This window comes from Photinus pyralis, unplaced genomic scaffold (assembly GCF_008802855.1).
Source record: "Photinus pyralis isolate 1611_PpyrPB1 unplaced genomic scaffold, Ppyr1.3 Ppyr1.4_LG5, whole genome shotgun sequence".
Lineage (NCBI taxonomy): Eukaryota > Metazoa > Arthropoda > Insecta > Coleoptera > Lampyridae > Photinus > Photinus pyralis.
The window spans coordinates 24,116,466-24,134,058 of record NW_022170596.1 but is presented as its reverse complement, the minus strand read 5'-3'; the positions used below and the strand labels follow the sequence as shown (position 1 = coordinate 24,134,058).

At 34.8% G+C, this 17,593-nt stretch overlaps 1 protein-coding gene across 2 annotated transcripts; it reads right to left on the bottom strand.

Annotated features, from left to right (window-relative positions):
* Window positions 1–556: 556 nt before the first annotated feature.
* LOC116171115 (retinol-binding protein pinta-like) lies at window positions 557–16,352 on the bottom strand. Of its 2 annotated transcripts, XM_031487799.1 has the most exons (6): window positions 16,006–16,132; window positions 2,773–2,932; window positions 2,573–2,721; window positions 932–1,159; window positions 767–878; window positions 557–723 (listed from the first exon to the last, which is right to left on the bottom strand). In XM_031487799.1, the coding sequence occupies exons 2-6, from the start codon at window positions 2,927–2,929 to the stop codon at window positions 572–574; spliced, it is 798 nt and encodes a 265-aa protein (XP_031343659.1). In that variant the 5' UTR covers window positions 2,930–2,932; window positions 16,006–16,132; the 3' UTR covers window positions 557–571. The 2 variants fall into 2 exon arrangements, with proteins under 2 accessions (XP_031343659.1, XP_031343658.1); XM_031487798.1 differs by lacking the exons at window positions 557–723; window positions 767–878; window positions 932–1,159; window positions 2,573–2,721; window positions 2,773–2,932 and adding exons at window positions 12,344–12,871; window positions 12,918–13,020; window positions 13,074–13,443; window positions 16,211–16,352 and having other exon boundaries at window positions 16,006–16,165.
* Between the last annotated feature and the right edge of the window lie 1,241 nt (window positions 16,353–17,593).

The following is a 17,593-nucleotide window of genomic DNA, read 5'->3' as shown; positions in this document are numbered from 1 at the left end:
TCACATGTCATATGCAGTAAATGAACAAAATGTGCATTTAATAATATCAATAGAAAAACCTCATTAGGCAAGTTTCAGTAGTCCTCGCATTTATAATTAAATTCCATTGAAAGGTAAATGAAGAGACAACAAAGATAAGTGTAGTAGAATGAGACAAAGTAATTCTTCTCTTTCTACTTCAACTTGCTATCTTTCGAAAGAAGTTAGACAACTTTACATACTCCGTTTAGAGAAATTAATTATTAATTAATTAAATTTATTATAATTAATAAATTATTTATTAATTAAATTTGAAACAGTCTTGGTGCTAGAAAACAAACTAGGGCTTTTTTCATTTCACCTTAAATGGTAATAAAATAACCTATTGCTTCAGATATGAATATTTTCTTACATTCATTATTTGATCATTTAACACCGTCCGGACTCGCAGTCGATTTCAATTCTTACCCTAGATTTCTTGAGAATAAATACTACAAATTTGAATATAATCTAGCAGGACTAGAAAACTTGCTGCATTCTTAAACATGCTTTATTTGAAAAACACCCAAATGCACAATTGGCAACAATGTAACTAATCAATATCCAATTTCCTAAACGATCCATCGAGTCCAAGCTCATCTGCACTAGTTTTGGGTGGGCCAAGACGGAGGTCTTCCATCGTCTTGTATTTAGCGTTGTCTAGAAACCAGTCTCTGTAGGATTCCACTTTCTTTTTCCAAATAGCTGCAATATCTACTTAAATTATGCCTTAAAATTGATTACCAACCCCCTAGCTCTTTAATGGATCCATTATTCCCACCATACTCTATCGGCATCAGTTCAATGGGAATCTCCTTTTGCAGACCTTTTAAATTACTATTGGCCTTGTAGACATGTAACTGAAAAGAAACCCTGCATAAAAGTCGTAATCTATTTTGTAAACTGCACGTACTCTTTTGCTAATTTTACCGTTTAAACATGCGTTCACCATTGAAAGCACGAGTTCCATAGCCGATGGGCAATTTTCGATCTGTACACCTTTGAGTCGCAGAGGGTACCCAGTTTCAATGCAGTAAATGTGCTTAGTAATCGAATTTGGTGTAAACTGTAAAACATACTTCACCGAACACTTTCCCAAGTCAGACACCACGTAAACACCGAACGCAGCAGTATTGAGGTCCTCGATCAACAAAATATCAAAAATCATTAGAGAGGCTTTTATAATAGTGGTGTACGTTACAACGTTGGGGTCGTAATTTATTGGGACTTTCTATTGAACATACTAACAGTCCCTGTCAAAATCTGTTGCGCTCGAGACGCCATCTTGGAAAAACGGTACACTTTTCCAGTTTTTTGCCCATGTCTCGGCAACTATTACTGATACGAAGAAATAGTTTACATGAAAAATATAGTTTACTAAATTCCCTATAAAAAAGAGTATTTACATTTTTTTGTATCTCCCATACTTTAGCTGTAATCTCACGTTGAATGCGTCAGAAAGCGTTTAGGCCCCGCATCGTAGTTATAGGAAGGAGGCCGTCTTTTTTATGGCTACACCGAAAGCTGTAAAAGCACCAAAAAATGAACAGAATCGTCTTGCGATAAAGCATTCTAGTAATGACATAATGTTTCATGATACGACATCATGTTTTTTTTCAAAAAGGTAAGCGAAAATGATTAAAATTGTTGGGGCCACGAAATGATTTCTGAAGCTGGAGAACGCCGTTCTCTGCATACAACGTGCCTGCTAGTGAGAGATATTTAAACCGACATCGTTATCAGACCTGCAGAAAATACGCATACAAGGGTCAGCCGAATCTAACCGCACTGTTACCCCCTACGGCTGCAGCGGCGCAGCAACACACGTTTCGTATTAATCAGCAAGTTCAGAAGGTTTGTGGATATGAAAAATCTCCCGAACTGTGGAGTTGAAGGAGAGTCCACGATTTCCTTGACCCTGTTCGGTCACTGAAGGCTTCCAGTCCACACTCAGTGCTTAACTGCTCACATTGAAGATGAAAGTTCTATTGAGAGAGAGAGAGAGAGAGTTTTATGAGAAACCTTTAAACGTGTCTCATACCAAGCTTGAGTGCGACGACTTCTCATATATAAGAAATACTGGCACAATTTTCAATAAATTTAATGATTTGTAAAAAGTTGTAAAAAAATATCTGCGCGCCTGTTTCGAGAGCTCAGGATACTTGATTCCCTATTCGATGTCGGATTATAGCTAAAGTTTTGGACATACAAAAAAATGTTAATGTGCTTTTTTATGGGCAATTTAATAAACTATATTTTTTATCTGAGCTATTTTTCCGTGTCAATAATTGTTGCCGATATATAGGCAAGAAACTGAACAAGTGCTCCTTTTTTCCAAGATGGTGCCTCGAGCGCAACAGATTTTGACGGGGACTTTTAGTATGTCCAATGGGGAACACTAATGAACATGTTTACCAAAATTCAGATCTTTACCAATTAATGTTTTTATTTTTTCTTATTTGACTGGACTACGAGTGTATTTGGCAGTGGAACCATAGAACTAATAGAAATGGTTGGGTGCTACAGCATGCTTCATAACTTACCCAATACTTAAAAGTGCTTGAATATCTGCCGAGAATGGATCGCGATCTTCAAAAATCTCGGGGAGCAAGGTGAACATTGAGTAGTAGTTGTCGAGTTTTTCTTTAGTACGTTGAATACTGTATTTCGAGCTTCTTAGAAATATTAGAAGCGATTTGTCATCTGTAACAAAGTGACGCATTTCTGAAACATTGACAGTTTGAGAAGATTTACCGTCTCGGACATTTAAATGGGGTTGTTTCTTTAACCAATTACGAATCAATCTCAAATCATTTTGTATGCTCTCAGCAACTTCATTTAGATCTTCTTCTTTACAAATGTTCAAAGCGTTATTATCCATCGTATTGAATGCAACGTAGGCGACGATCATGTGCTAAGAAGGAATTGTAATTCGAATATATATATTAAATCGTGCATCCGTGTGATACTCATTGTCGGTATTTCTTTTAGAATAAGTACCTATGCAAATCCTGTGCTTATTATCGTATATTTTAGCATTTAATAAGAACACGACTTTATTTAATGACTTTACGTAATATTATCGATATATTATGCTGATGAGATATACTTACACCGTTGGATAGGGAAAAGTTTTAAATTTGAAGAACATTACAAATCTATCTTGTACTCGCAGGTGAATGATTAATAACATATTTCATAGATATTTACAAAAAAGTCAGAATGAAGTCGTTTTATTTTAATATAAGGTTTCAATTTTCATAGAATTGCTGTGTAAACAATGCCAGTTGGGACGTTGTTGTTTGGATTAAGGCATTTGAAATGAATTCGGGTTCGCATAATAACAATCACTCGGCGGCAAGGTTTTTTTATACTTCACTCTACCAAGGTACCTGTACGAATTGTTCAAAAACAAATTGACACTCCTCTATTTAAGTGTCGCACAAAAATAAAATCACCCGACGCTAATTTACAGGTGAAGTCCTTTTTCTATCTTGACTCTTCGAAAGTTTCAGTCAGAATATTCTCCAATTTTTCTCTATTACACCACTACTTTACGTATCTCGATTGAAACCCAATTTGAACGCAAGTATTTTTCCGTAAATCAAACAACTTCACTCATTCATATGCACGTGGACTTATTGTCAATCTACTCAGTCGAATCCTACACACTCAGAGACTTGTTATAACTAGACCGCGCGTAACGTAGATTTTACTATAAACGCCTGTTGTCAAGATAGGATAGGCAACCAACTGTTCATCGCGGGGCAAACGTACGTTCTGCAGCTTGCTTTAGCCATGTTTATTCTAAATTTTAGTAGCAAAAAAAGATAACATATAGCTGTTAACTGTTTTAATCGAATTTATTGGTATTTTATTTGAACTAAATTGGTATATAACTGCCTTACTCTAGTCCTAATTTGATTTATATGTGTATTTTGGTGGTGAACACGTATGGGAAAATATACTCTTAAAACTAAAGATGTAAGTAGTAAGATATGATTATTTAGCGGATTTTGATTCAATATATGCCTATCCAAAAACCCAAATGGGCTGTAACTGTTATTTATTTTTTTGAGACTGCCGATAACCGTTTTGTTTACAACGCGGTGTGGTGTGGATTGAATATAAAACCTGAACACATTTTCAGCAATTTGGCAAATTTTTAATGCATCGCTTGATACGTGCAACAATCCTCCACGATTTTTTCTAGTTAAAAGCTTTGAATGACTCTCTGATGGAACATTTAACAGACTTAGCTATTTTTCTTGTAACAAAACCTGAAATATACTTAGTACCAGTAAGAACTTAGTTACGTCTATACCTAATAGGCAAATAGGTACTGCCGTTGTCTTGCTGGTAAAGGATGTCGAATAATAAATAGTTCTACATTATTTTAAGTGAATGGGAAAGTCGAAAACGCTCGGTATTGCATTATTGTTTAACACCTTCGTAGGTACCTTTCTAAAATCGGCTTCATTCCCCGCAAATGCACTATGTTGGCAGTAAATTTTTCTCTTCGAATGGCTCTGATCCATTGATTAATGAACGGAACATCTAAAATAACAGCTTATTTCATTATATTGCATATCATCTCAGCGATTTTTGCCCCGCGGTGCATTGTGTGTTGCATACTGTGTCGACAACACCTTAGATACGTTAAGCGCAGTCTAGTTATAGCAAGTCTCTGTACACACTACACAGTGCAAAACACAAAAAACAGCGAATGACAGCATAAAGATAGACACAACAAAGAAATTTAAATGAAATACCCGTCAAATAAAAACTATCCTTAATACCTTGAATGACCAAAATTCGAAAGGCGCGCATCGACAATGGATTTCAACTTCAGACCCTAAATTGGAAGGAACCACCAAAATGAAACTACTCAATTACAAAATAATTGCTCGCCCATACCCATGTGTCCTTGTAACTATACAGGGTGTTTTTTGGGAGTTTTAGTTAAACGTTTCTGGAAAAGTGAAATAGGTAAGTTTTTGGAAAACTTCTACTTGGGAGTTACTCTGAAGTAAAGTATTTTAAAAAGGGCCGCACTTTCGGAAATACCGGAAGTAGATAGTAACTTCGTTATTTTAAATTGCATTTTTGGATTCTACATGAAATTTCAGTTCACACTAAGATTCACTCTTTTAGCTTTCATTCCTGCGCCATCTAAACGTTTAAACTCCGTCTACATAGCCTATAGTTCCTAGTTTTTTTTAAGTTAACGTTACGTTTATGCTTTTATACATCCGATTTGTACGGACGATTCGTTGTCAATCAAAATTTGGCTTTTAGTAGTGTGAAATCGTTCGAATTATTGATTCTTATTAATGTTAATTACGGTTTTAGTATACGAGTACCCGGGTGTCAGATGTTAGACATTGCTCCCGCATTAATTTATGTGCCACGTTATTCACTATCTCTCTTGTTTGTTTATTGGTGTTTCTAATAGTTACAGATAAGGCAAAAAAAGCGTCCTTCTGAGCTCAAAATGCCGTTACGACGAAAGTTTCAAAGGTAATCTTTTTATTTTTGATGACTCCTTGATATTAACGTTTGATTACATGATTTTCAATACAATGCAAATGTTGGATAGTAATTTAACAATTATAGCTTTGTTGTTTCCTGCGGAAGTCTGTTTCTATATTCATAATTTCCAGACTACGAATTGATTCCTTTTTTGCTACAAATTGATTTAAATTTAAACATTGACAGATCATTTATTAAATTACCCTCGATTGTGACATCAAGTATTGTTCATGATCTACCATTTCAATTATTTTATTTCTTTAGCTTATCAAGACCAGAACGAGCAGCTCTTAGTTTGCCTTGTTCCTCCTTTCGGTAGTATTCTCTTTTCCATTTTGAAAATTACTAGTGGCGTTTATCCGGTTTACTGTTACTATATTTCCTTTTTTTGTTTCGCTTTGGATAGTGTACACTACCCTATTATTCACCTCTACCCACCTCTAGTTGAGCTTACGATGTGCTTATTTAACTGTAATTTTGCTACGTTTGTTCAAAGTGAATGTAATTACCTGTGCAGACCACGACGTCGTAGACACAGCTGCTCCTGTTGTAAATTTTATGGTAGTAGTACTAACACTACTCACAGTACTTTTTAGCGCATTTCCATAAAAATTTAAAAAAATGCGCTATTGTGGCCACTTTGTCCGTCCGTCCGTCCGCTCTTTCGTTGAGACGCTACTAGTACTTTATCTTAAGAGCTATTGTTCTACTTTGTTCGCTATTTGGTTCGTTATGGTGTCGAGGCTTGCACCAAGGAAGGAATTTTTCCTGCGTTTATTGCTAAAAAAGTTATTGTAAAAAAAACAAAAAACCGTGTTTTGCATGTTCCATAATTTTACACTTTTTCCGTTTATTAACGATCCTAGAGATCGTTTATAATTTTGTATTGCTGTCTGTCGTCCGTCTGTTGGTCTGTCCGTCTGTTCCTTTGTCTGTATGTCCATCTATCTATCCGTGTGAACGATAATGTCCGATCGCTTTTACATCTGCGTTAGTTATGAACAGAATTGCATGAAATTCAATATGGGCATAGCTTTCTATTCTATTCTATTTTGCCTTTATTTTTGAGTGTGCGGGGTTTCAGCCAAGGCTGCTCTACCAACCCAACCCACTATACATTTGCAAATAACCATGCCCGAACCCGGATTCGAACCAGGGACCCTTAGCACCACAGTCCAGCTTTAACTGAACTGCGCTACACGGGCCTTTAGCCGTATAATACGCAATGCCAAAAGTTGAGTCGAATCGATTCAAAATTCACAGTGCCCTTTTCGCATCTCGGCCATTTATAAACCGAATTGCAAACTTTTTAATTATAGAAGTATTTAAATGAAATTTGATACATAGGTGCTTGGAATAAAGGAAAATCAAACGCCAGTTTCAAAATTTAGTTTTGCGCATGCGCAGTATCAACTTTTTTTATTTATGGAAGCATTTAAATGAAATTTGATACATAGGCACTTAGAATAAAGGATTTAATTAATTAATTTCAAAATTTAGGTTTGCCCATGCGCAGTTCCAACTTTCTTATTTAGAAAAGCATTGAAATGAAATTCTTCTTATAAACAGAAATTGAAGTAGCACGGCAAAAATGGATTGCAAATGTGCAACACTATCTTTCATATTTGTGGCCGGATTTTTACGATTTTAACAGAAATTGCATCTTACAAGTCGGAAATGAATGCAAGTGGAAATGCGCTTGATGTAAATCGTTTACGATTACTTTTTAACTTGTTGTAAGTTTGACGCTCTTTTTACCATCGGCAGCACGCTTGTGCTCTGAAGCTACAGTTTAAGCTGTCGCACTAAGAAAATCATTTTCTCTGCACACACCTCCTTTGAACATTCCACCAAAACGGTTTGACAAGTATGGATTGCAGGGATAGAGAAATTAATCAATCCCCAATTTCCTAAATGGTCCATTTGACTCCGAACTCACCAGCGCTCCTTTAGTTACACCAGGAGGAAGTTTTTCATTAGTTTTGTAGCAATCCCCAATGTGGGAACCAGTCTTTATATGATTCCATTTTACATAAGTTTTTTTCATTTCCCCTTTTGGGCTGGAGTAATAGACAACTAGCATCTACATCTGCAGTTCTCTCAAATTTATTTTTGTGTGGAATAAATCGACGTAATATAAAATACAATTTAATCTAACCCGAAAACTTACTGTCCTTTAAACATGATATACAGTGCATTCGAGATAAGAGGGTCACAACTATACCTCTTTTATATGGCAAAATACTAAAATGCTTCAAATATAATTTTATTTGTTACTCAGTTGTAAACGTTGATTAACAAGACAAAACGCAAACGGGTAAACGTCATGTTTAAACGCTACTGACTTGTAAAACTGACAGCAGACTTGTAAAACTGACAGCTGACCTGTAAAAATTTTACAAGTTAGTAAATTAGTAAGCCAGTCAACTTCTCCTATCGCCAGTAAAAACTCACTTACCTGGCTAATAATGTAAAATACTATTACATGTGAGTTGTGACATTACGATCTATCCGATCGCATATTGAAATGTCCGGTATCACTTCAGGTTTAATCGGAAATCGATGCACCTTTTGTTTCTCCCAGGGTTTCTCCAATGCAATGCCTATGTTTTATAAGATCTTGGGAAAAGAGCAAACAATTTGCTCTACAACAACATAAAGTGTGACTATGGTTGATATATAAAACAGGAGAAATGCGTGATTCAATATTTAGAAATCTCATCAACTCTAGCATGCCGTGTGCTATCAAGATGCGCGGTGTCTGTTATGGTTACACGGGTAGATCGATGTTGTCGTACAGCAAATTGACGACTCTTTTCAAGGACCTTAAGGCTGATCTTACAGTCGGCCGAAGTTTCTCAGGGGCATGAGGAGTGCATAATATGGTTTATATGTGGGTTGTCCTTATGCACTCGTAAGCAACACGACAAGCCGCGGTTCTGTTCGATCATGCATCTTGAGTTTAAATTTTCATGAGCAGAGACGGCTTCAGGACACGTATAAAGCGCACAATCCAATTCAACAAAATCCAGTATGTTTAACTGTAGACGGGTGGAACGTTGTTGGTTTGTTTATTAACGCACATATTTAAAATTCATTATCGGGGCATGTTGATAACCTAACAATATTTTCACCGAATTTCCAATTGTTATACAGTTTGATTTATATCAAAAGTTGCATTTTTTAAATTGTATTCGCTGTTAAACATATATCAATTCCTTGGTCAATTTTAATATTATACATGATATCTAAAATTAGTCGTTTAACTGCAATTCGTCATTTTTTTAAAAGTAGATGTCCAGTAAAAATTGAATAGTTATCACAATTATCATAAAACTTTTAAGTCCGTGACTTTGCAGTGTTAGTAATCATGAAATGTACTAACGCTCAAAGTTGCACTGTTTTGTGTTAAAAATCACTTTTCCAAATCTGAATCACAAGCTAAATTGATTTTGTTAAATAGAACTACCAAGTTTTTTTTCATTGCATCAAATGTAGGATTTGATTTGTCAGTTTGGTTCATTAGCATTGTTGATTAGTTAAGTTTATTAGAAAAATGGAATTTGAGAAAAGTGATTTAAACAGTGCTTTTTACTTGTTTACAATAAATATTTAAGTACTTTTTGATGGTCTTCAAAATGTTTCGGTGCACATAATAAAAGAAATGTGGTTTCACCACGATGGTGATTCACCTCATTTTCCCTCAACGTTAAAGAATGACTAAATCAATAAATATTCTGCTAGGTGGATACTAATATATAATATAATATGTAAAAGGTAGGTAAATACCGACATGCTTATATCGTTGGAAAGGTAATCAAATCCTACAATTGATGAAATTTTGAACATTGACGCAGTGGTTTTATTTAACACGAAAAAATTTAACATTGACCGTATTCGGCGAATGGTAGTACATTTCATGCAGTCCTGGCCTTTTAATCGCATTGTTACTTCACATCTACTTTTTAAAAAAATCACCATTGCGGCTAAACGATGGATTTTAGATATCATTCATAATACATACAAATTGACCAAGGAATCAAAATCTGCAACAACTATTTAAAAAAAATGCAACTTTGATATAAATCAAAGTGTATAACAATAGCAAATTCGGCGAAAATATTTTTAGGCTGTAGCCGCGTTGATAAACCCACAATCTTCCACCTACACACTAATGGCCCACCCTGTATGCAAATTTCAGGCAACTTTTGTTTAAAATATGTAAAACACACGAGTTTCCAATAATCATTTATTGTTCACAATAATTAATACGTATAATACTCTGAAAGTAATAATTAACACAACAGAGGTGTGAGGAGTGCCACCGCAAGTCGGACATTGCCGATCACCGCGCCGTTAGAGTGCCCGTCGAAACTAATATACAAGATCGTTGATATGTTTAAACGTCTTTGGATATTACCTTGCAAACCTTTTCTCATGTTATCTTTCCGAATAAATTGACGAACATGTCTATTTCATCTCAAAATATTATACTGAAATTAATGCGCACCAACATCAATAACTTGACTTTTCGGAATAACTGATACAAGAATTTACGCGTTCTTCTACAGTAAGTGAAGGTTACAATATAAATGTGCCCCCTCCCCCCTGTTAGCTTTTCTGTCTACTGTGGTCCAATTGTGCTCTATTGGGTATTTATGTCGCCTTTTTTGGGTTTAAAAATAAATAGAAAATTAATGGGGGCGAGGTGAACGTCCCCAAAAATATACTAAACTTTATTATACTCAAAACTCGTTCGAGTGCCTTTCATAGACCTACCGATATCTACATGAAGCGAGATTAGATAAGACTAGATAAACAGCCTTCGGGAGTACTGCATTAGCTTCGTACTATCGAGTTATTCCTGCATCGCTTAGTTTGAAAACTAAAGGTCATGCCGAAGTTGATAATTCATCAATTTTATTTAAACGGCTTTTATTCTATCAAAAGTACCTATTTGAATACTTTAAAAAGTGTTTCATTACTTTGACAAGTGCTCAAATATAGTCAAAAGTATTCAAATACTTCACTCAAATACTTGAAAAATTAAAAAGATTATCCATCATCATCCTGATCACTTGATGTTATTTTGGGTGATTACATTTAGTAGCCTATTACGGTGATTAAACAGTATGTATGCATCTATAAAAATATTAGTTTTATCATATCGTGGTGCAGGGGCTTGAAACAATATCGTTATCATCACATCTCGAAATTCGATACAGTCGAATACCAAATGATCCTCGAGATGTTCACGCATCCACTATTTTTAGAACTTCGTAACTGAAACAATAGCGACCTTTCTTATACCCTTACGAACATGAGTACCAATTTTTAAAGCGATCTGACGTTTCTAAACAAAGTTATTATGCACACGGACAGATAGACACAGTAATACGAAATTATAAACTCATGGCGATCGTTAAACAACATATGAAGTATCGCGTACGATTCTTAATAGGGGAATTTTTTGACACTCGGCTCGGATTTGGAAATAAGACTTTTAATTCAGCTCATATTCAATAGCATTGATCTTTAAAGTCATAGAAATAGATTGGTGAAGGTTTGACATCCCTGTCTCTTTCCATTCTCCAATTAGACGAGGAACAGACAGACGGGCGGACAAAACCATCACATAAGGGGAATTTTTGTCGAATAATATTTAAATCCTTCTGACAGTATTTAAATACTTTCCATTTAATATATATATATTTAAATAGTTCTCAAAGTATTTCACTAACTTGAAAAGTATTGGATTGTTGGTGAAGTATTGAATACTTTGCGAAATATGCGGATTGTTTGTAAAGTATTTGAACACTAAAAAATATATGTTAAAGTATTTTAGTTGAGAATACAAATACTGCTTCCATAAAAGTACCTATTTAATTACAAAGTATTTGAATATGTACTCGAAAGTAACTGAATACTCCACAGTATTTACAACGTAGAATACTGCCCACTGCCCAGCTCTGATTGTATGTTACAATTTTATAATTTATAATTTTATTTATTTTACATTTAATACACTACACTAACTGCTAATTATTTTTATTTTTAATTCAATTTTATGAGCACTATCTAGACTATCCTTGGCTGGAGTGAAGTGTTGTCGATTTGCACTTAAATCATTAAATGAAGACGCATTTTGAACTAAAATTGTTAATCCTTTTGCAAGTAGTCTAAGATTTAGAATTGACAAATGAAATATTCCTTCCCACAAAATGATCTTAATACGTCCAGTTTAGTTTTAAAACTCGGATTGCGTGGCGCTACTCAACAGCAAGTAAAATTCATACAATCCATACACGGTAGACGTTTCGTGGAAAGATTGTCACGGCCGTATTTCTTTACAGATCTGTTCAATAAAATAAATTTGAAAAATGTGTTACTATAGAAACATCGCAAATTTCCTTGCGAAGAGATCGGTGTATCATTTAGCACTAAGTGATTGAAACTAAAGTCTGGGGAATTTTTCTATGAAACCTCTGCAAACGCTCATAACTGAACTGTGTGAGATCCCCCTTAAAAAGACATAGGCATTGCATTTGTCTAGTCAGGCGGGAACTGATACCGGAAGTTTCAATATGCCATCGGGTAGATCGTAATGTCATATATAAAATTATACTTGAAAAATGTTTCGTATCTCGCCAAATAAAAGAGATATTGAAGTGACTGTTATCTCGAACGCACTGTATATGCAAAATACTCAAGTATTATATCCCAAGTGCACGCCAAATACCTGAATATTTCGCGAGTGCACGTAGTGCACGAGCGAAATACTCAGATCTGCTATTTGGCGTGCACGAGGGATATACGGGATGACTATTGCCCGACAAAAATTTTGCAAGATAAGAAGAATATAATGTTTGTTTCGATCCTTTCAAAGACATGGTTTTTCAAATAGCATCATGAAACCGAAAATAAGCATGGGTTCAGTTACAAATTGCCATTTTACAAATTGTAATTTTCGTTAATACAATTTGGAATTATTTATGTAGGTAAGTTTCATTTTTGTATTTACACATAAGCAATACCCGCGGGTATTGCACAGTGCATGAATACTCGAGGATATTTGTCTGTTGCTAGGTGATTTCTGTAATATGCATTTAATATGATTGGTTGAGATTTTCTGAGGGCAATAGTCAAAAGTACAATTTGTGAAAACTTAATTAATCAACTGCTAATTTTCTAAACGATCCGTCGATTCCAAGCTCACTGGCACTGCTTTTCGCTGGGCCGGGACGAAGATTTTCATTAGTTTTGTATTTAGCGTTATCTCTAAACCAGTCTCTATAGGATTCCATTTTCTTTTTCCAAATTGCTGAAACATGGACCTAACTAAGGGCTCCCTGACGTTGAATACTAACCTCCCAGCTCTTTAATTGATCCATTTGTTCCACCATACTCGATGGGCAACATTTCAAGGGTAATTTCCTTTTGAAGATTGCTATCCTCCCTGTACACATGCAACTGAAAAGGAACCATACATAAAATTCGTAAATTAATATGTAAATTGTACGTACTCTGTTGCTAACTTTACCCTTTAAACAAGCTTTCACTATTTTAACTGTAACGTCCAAAGCTGATGGGCAATTTTCGATCTGCATACCTTTGAGTCTCAGAGGGTATCCTGTTTCAATGCAGTAGAGGTGCTGAGTCACAATAGTCGGAGTTAATTGTAAGGCATATTTTAGTGAAAACCTTTTTAAGTCGATCACCATGTAAACACCGAATGCAACAGTATTCAGATCCTCGGCCATTAGAATATCGTATATCATTAGAGACGCTTTCACAATGGTGGTGTACGGTACCAGAACGGGATCATAACCATACCCGCACAAAATAATTCTAGGTCCACATTTACCAAAGGTATTTGGCAGTGGTACCATAGTGCTTCAATAAAAATAAATGAAAAAAGTATTACGACTTGTCACAGAGAGGTACTGCGCATACGTAAATTTCTACCCTTAAATGTACCAGACCAAGGCATAGGAGAGTCTATAAGTATATTATGCCACGTATTGGCATATCGCCGCCGTAGATAGTTCAATCAACATACTGAACGGCATGTTAGTAATTGTGCTTAAAAACTACCCCGTTGTTAAAAGTCGGTTATGTTTTTTTGAATAGGTCTAAAAAACCTATTTTAACTTTTTATGGGGTTTAAAATAAAAAATATGTAGTGATTGCAGCGATAGAGTACCATGCATATTGTCAAATTTGTACAATGTAGGGTGTTTACTAAACTGTGTGTAAAGGGAACAAAAAAACCTTCTGAAGAACTGGAGGATATTGTGGTGGAACTCTACAGTGTTGTTAGTCGGTGGTCGAAGGTCAACCATGAACCGTAACGTATGCGTGTGACTCATTTTGTATGTTAACCCACTAATCCTGCTGTTTCTTTATCACAGTGGAGACTTACGTTTCTTATAGTATTTTTTATTATACCTGCAATATAATTTAAAAATTAGGGAAACAAAATGAAATTATATTGACCTTGTACCGGAATACATTTATAATTAAGTAGGCTGATTATTCGTATTCCATAATTGCCATAGAAATTACACTTGACGTTTACTTCACAGAATAAGACCTTCACAGAACAGAAACATAAATGGCGCTAAATTGTCACTGATTACAGCGTTTCCCGTGGTTGTACGGAGAACTATTTATCGCAGACTCTAATATTTTTTTGCAAAACCTGTAATTTTGCTCGTTAGAAATTCATAAAAGATGTTTCATGCAATTTTGAGGTCTAACTTTTCTACAGCATTCAAGTCTCAATGCTTCTTTGTTCTTTTAATTGCATCTAATCGTCAGGCGCGTTAGGAAGTCTGGATAAGGGCTTAAATTACATCCTGCTGTATAACGTTACAGTCCTTAGATCAGCATAATTGTTTTGCTTTTTAAATAATTAACAGCCGCTCCAGATTGGTTAAAAAGGAAGGGTTAACCAATAAGGAATTTGGATATCGCCACTTTTGTTTTTGGGACGAAGTCATTAAGAATGGTAGGAGGGCACATTCATCGTCTAACAGTCAAAGTAATAAGTACTTATGGCTTAGAAGAACAAAATTAGCGGCGTAATTGCGGTCAAAATAGTTAATAATTCCGGCGTTTTTTTAAAGAATTCGGAAGCAACGTTTTTCATTCGCCATTTAAATAAGTTCAAATGACTTGCATATTCGAGCGAAAAATGAATACCAGTATTAACGTTCAAGTTAAAATTGCCGCACTTTATAATAACAAAGGATTTTAAACTTCGCTGTAAAGATACCTAATGGTTAAACGATAGCTGTGCCAGATTTTCAAAAAACGTGAATCAAAGTTAGATTAAATAAGGTTTTGTTTAGAAAATCAGTTTCTCCATTTTCTATGAATAAGAAAGACAATAATTTGTCAAAAATTATAAAAGCCGTTAATACGATGCTAAAGCTGCCAAAGAAAGTTGGATTTACTTGCGCAATAAACCCCGAAAAACCACCGTACGAAGAATCTCCTATCGGATTATGAATTGATCAATATCATTGTCCAAATTGAAGTAAAATTCGGGATAATAAAAAGAAATTTAGGGTATAAGGTAAGATATTTCCAATTTTGGATTCAGAACCCATTTCTAAGTGAGAAAGATCAAAACCCTATATGAAATAATAGGAAAATTCTACTTCAATTCTAAGAAAATTCTGTCACGGAGTAAGCAATTGCATCTCTTTCCCTAGAATTGTGAATTCTTGACTGAGAGGTCAGCAAGGAATAGATTTTTATCTACCGCTTTTCAATAATAAAAGATACAAATTTAATTTTGTGGTTAATCGTGTTGCACACTATATTGAAGTGAATTTTAAACATTATTCAACTCTTGCTAATTATATTAAGATTTCTATTGTCATTAGGCGACGCGTGAATAAAAGTTCATGGCAGTTTTTTATAATCAGCAGGGGTTTATTCATGTTTTAAAATTGAGATTGATATTCAATCTTCAAAAGTGTGTTCTCATATTCCAGAAGGATATCTACGTAACTTTCTGTTGGCAGTGTATGTAAATAGTTCATTTATCGAGCATTTTTGCATCTAACGCGAAGAAGTAACTTCGCAAGTAGAATTAGATCACAATTCTAGAGATCGTAATGCTTTAGCTAACATCACGCCAGTAGAAATTTCTTCCGCGACAACTTTTAGTAGGATTTTTAAAATTTCTAATACGTTTATAGAGCTTTCGAAAGAGATTTTGTTGATGAAACTTCTCAACAGACTTAAGGTTTCTAAAAATCTCTCAAGATTGTGGACTTGGACTTTGCTCCACAATGAAATGAAATTATAATTCTTTAAATTGCATCTCGCGTTTGAAGAATATTATAGTAAAGTCAAACTATGCGTAAGTTGTCTAAATTCTCAAATGCCCTGATGAGGTCCATTTAAAAAGATGCAGACAGTATATACCTACTCGTAACTTACCCGACATTTAAAAGCGCTTGAATATCAGGCGCGAATGGGTCTAGATCGTCAAAGATCTCTGGAAGTAAGGTGATCATGGAGTAGTAATTGTCGAGTTTTTCTTTAGTACGTTGGATACTATACTTTGAGCTTCTTAGAAATATTAACAACGATGCGTCATCTGTAATAAGAATTTCTGAAACTTGGACGCTTTGGAAAAACTGACCGTCTCTGACATTCAGGTGGGGTTGTTTTTTTAACCACTCTCGAATCTTTTCCAAATCATTTTGTACGCTTACACTATCTTCATTTAAATCTTGCTCTTTAGAAGTATTTAAGACGTTATTGTTCATCGTAGTGGGATCTACTGTGATACCACAGACTTGCAAGTAGGCTATATCAAATGATAAGAATTGTAAAATAATTTAGATACAGCTCCTCATTAAACCATGTTCATGTGATGATTATAGACGTGCGAATTATCTGACGACATGTTTGTGAAGGTTCTAAAGCGAATATTGTGTGCGCTAATAATATCATTGAAATACTTTTTTATAACAATGTACAGCACTGTGATGCTAATGAAAATGAATCAGAAAATTATTCCTCGAAATATTGTAAAAGGGTTTCAGTTATTAGCTTTTATTATAGACTACCGATTACCTATAATTAGGGAATGCAATCCCGCAGCAAAATCTCAATTCCGGTATTTGCGGGATCGTTATATGTTAATCCCGCGGGATCCCGCCAAATTTTAAATAAATTGGCAAATAAGCAATTTTGTGCGGTTAACTTCTGTATTAAAATAATAATAATAATAATAATAATAAATGCCTTTATTTCATTACCTTGCATAAATATATAAAGTAAATGTAAAACAAAAATTTTAATTAAGGTAAAGAAACCTAGTGGCGAGGTTCAGCATTGGGAGACAGCTCCTCTTGCTGATCTTCCACCTAACCACGAAAACATAACTAACCAAAAAGAAAAGAAAAAGATGACAAGTTGTAACGTTTACTTAGACAATGTAAATTACGTATAATATGCCCTGGTGAGAGGATGAAAGAAAAAGTATGAAGAACAATGCAGAAACACACAGTGGGAATAAAGAAAAATGCTATTAAGAGTAAATAAAATAAAACTGGACCAAACGAAACTTGGCATTATCTCCTAGAGCGACAGTTTAATGTTTGCTTGAATATTCTTTTAAACGGTTTCATGTGAAGCGATGTAAGCGAACTCGGAAGACTATTATGAAGATTGGCAATTTGATAACTGAAAGATCTTTTAAAAAGAGACGTTCTGTGTTTAATAATTGGTAGACTTCCTTTGAACCTAATATTCACATTATAAATAAATCGCTAATTATCACAATAAGTATTCAACAAAAAAGTACCGTCAGCCTAACTTAAAACTCAAAAAAATTACCTGTAAAGCACAAAAAGGTGAACTTCTAAAGTGCCTCAAAAATCATAGTACATTTTTAAGGAAAAAAGTTTAACAATTATTTTAAAAATAATTTCTCCGTTATGCGTTTCATTAACAAAGCAAACAGAGTCGTCCCCTTGGTCGACAAATTCCTCAGTCCCGCAAATCCCGCGGGACCCCG

What these genes read in the sequence shown, in the direction of transcription:
- LOC116171115 (XM_031487798.1), bottom strand. Translation starts at nt 16,337, where the DNA reads ATGAACAATAACGTCTTAAATACTTCTAAAGAGCAAGATTTAAATGAA. An exon ending in AGGGTAAAGTTAGCAACAGA is followed by an intron (nt 13,021 to 13,073) that starts GTACGTACAATT and finishes GTTCCTTTTCAG; the next exon opens with TTGCATGTGTACAGGGAGGA. An exon ending in ATCAATTAAAGAGCTGGGAG is followed by an intron (nt 12,872 to 12,917) that starts GTTAGTATTCAA and finishes TCCATGTTTCAG; the next exon opens with CAATTTGGAAAAAGAAAATG.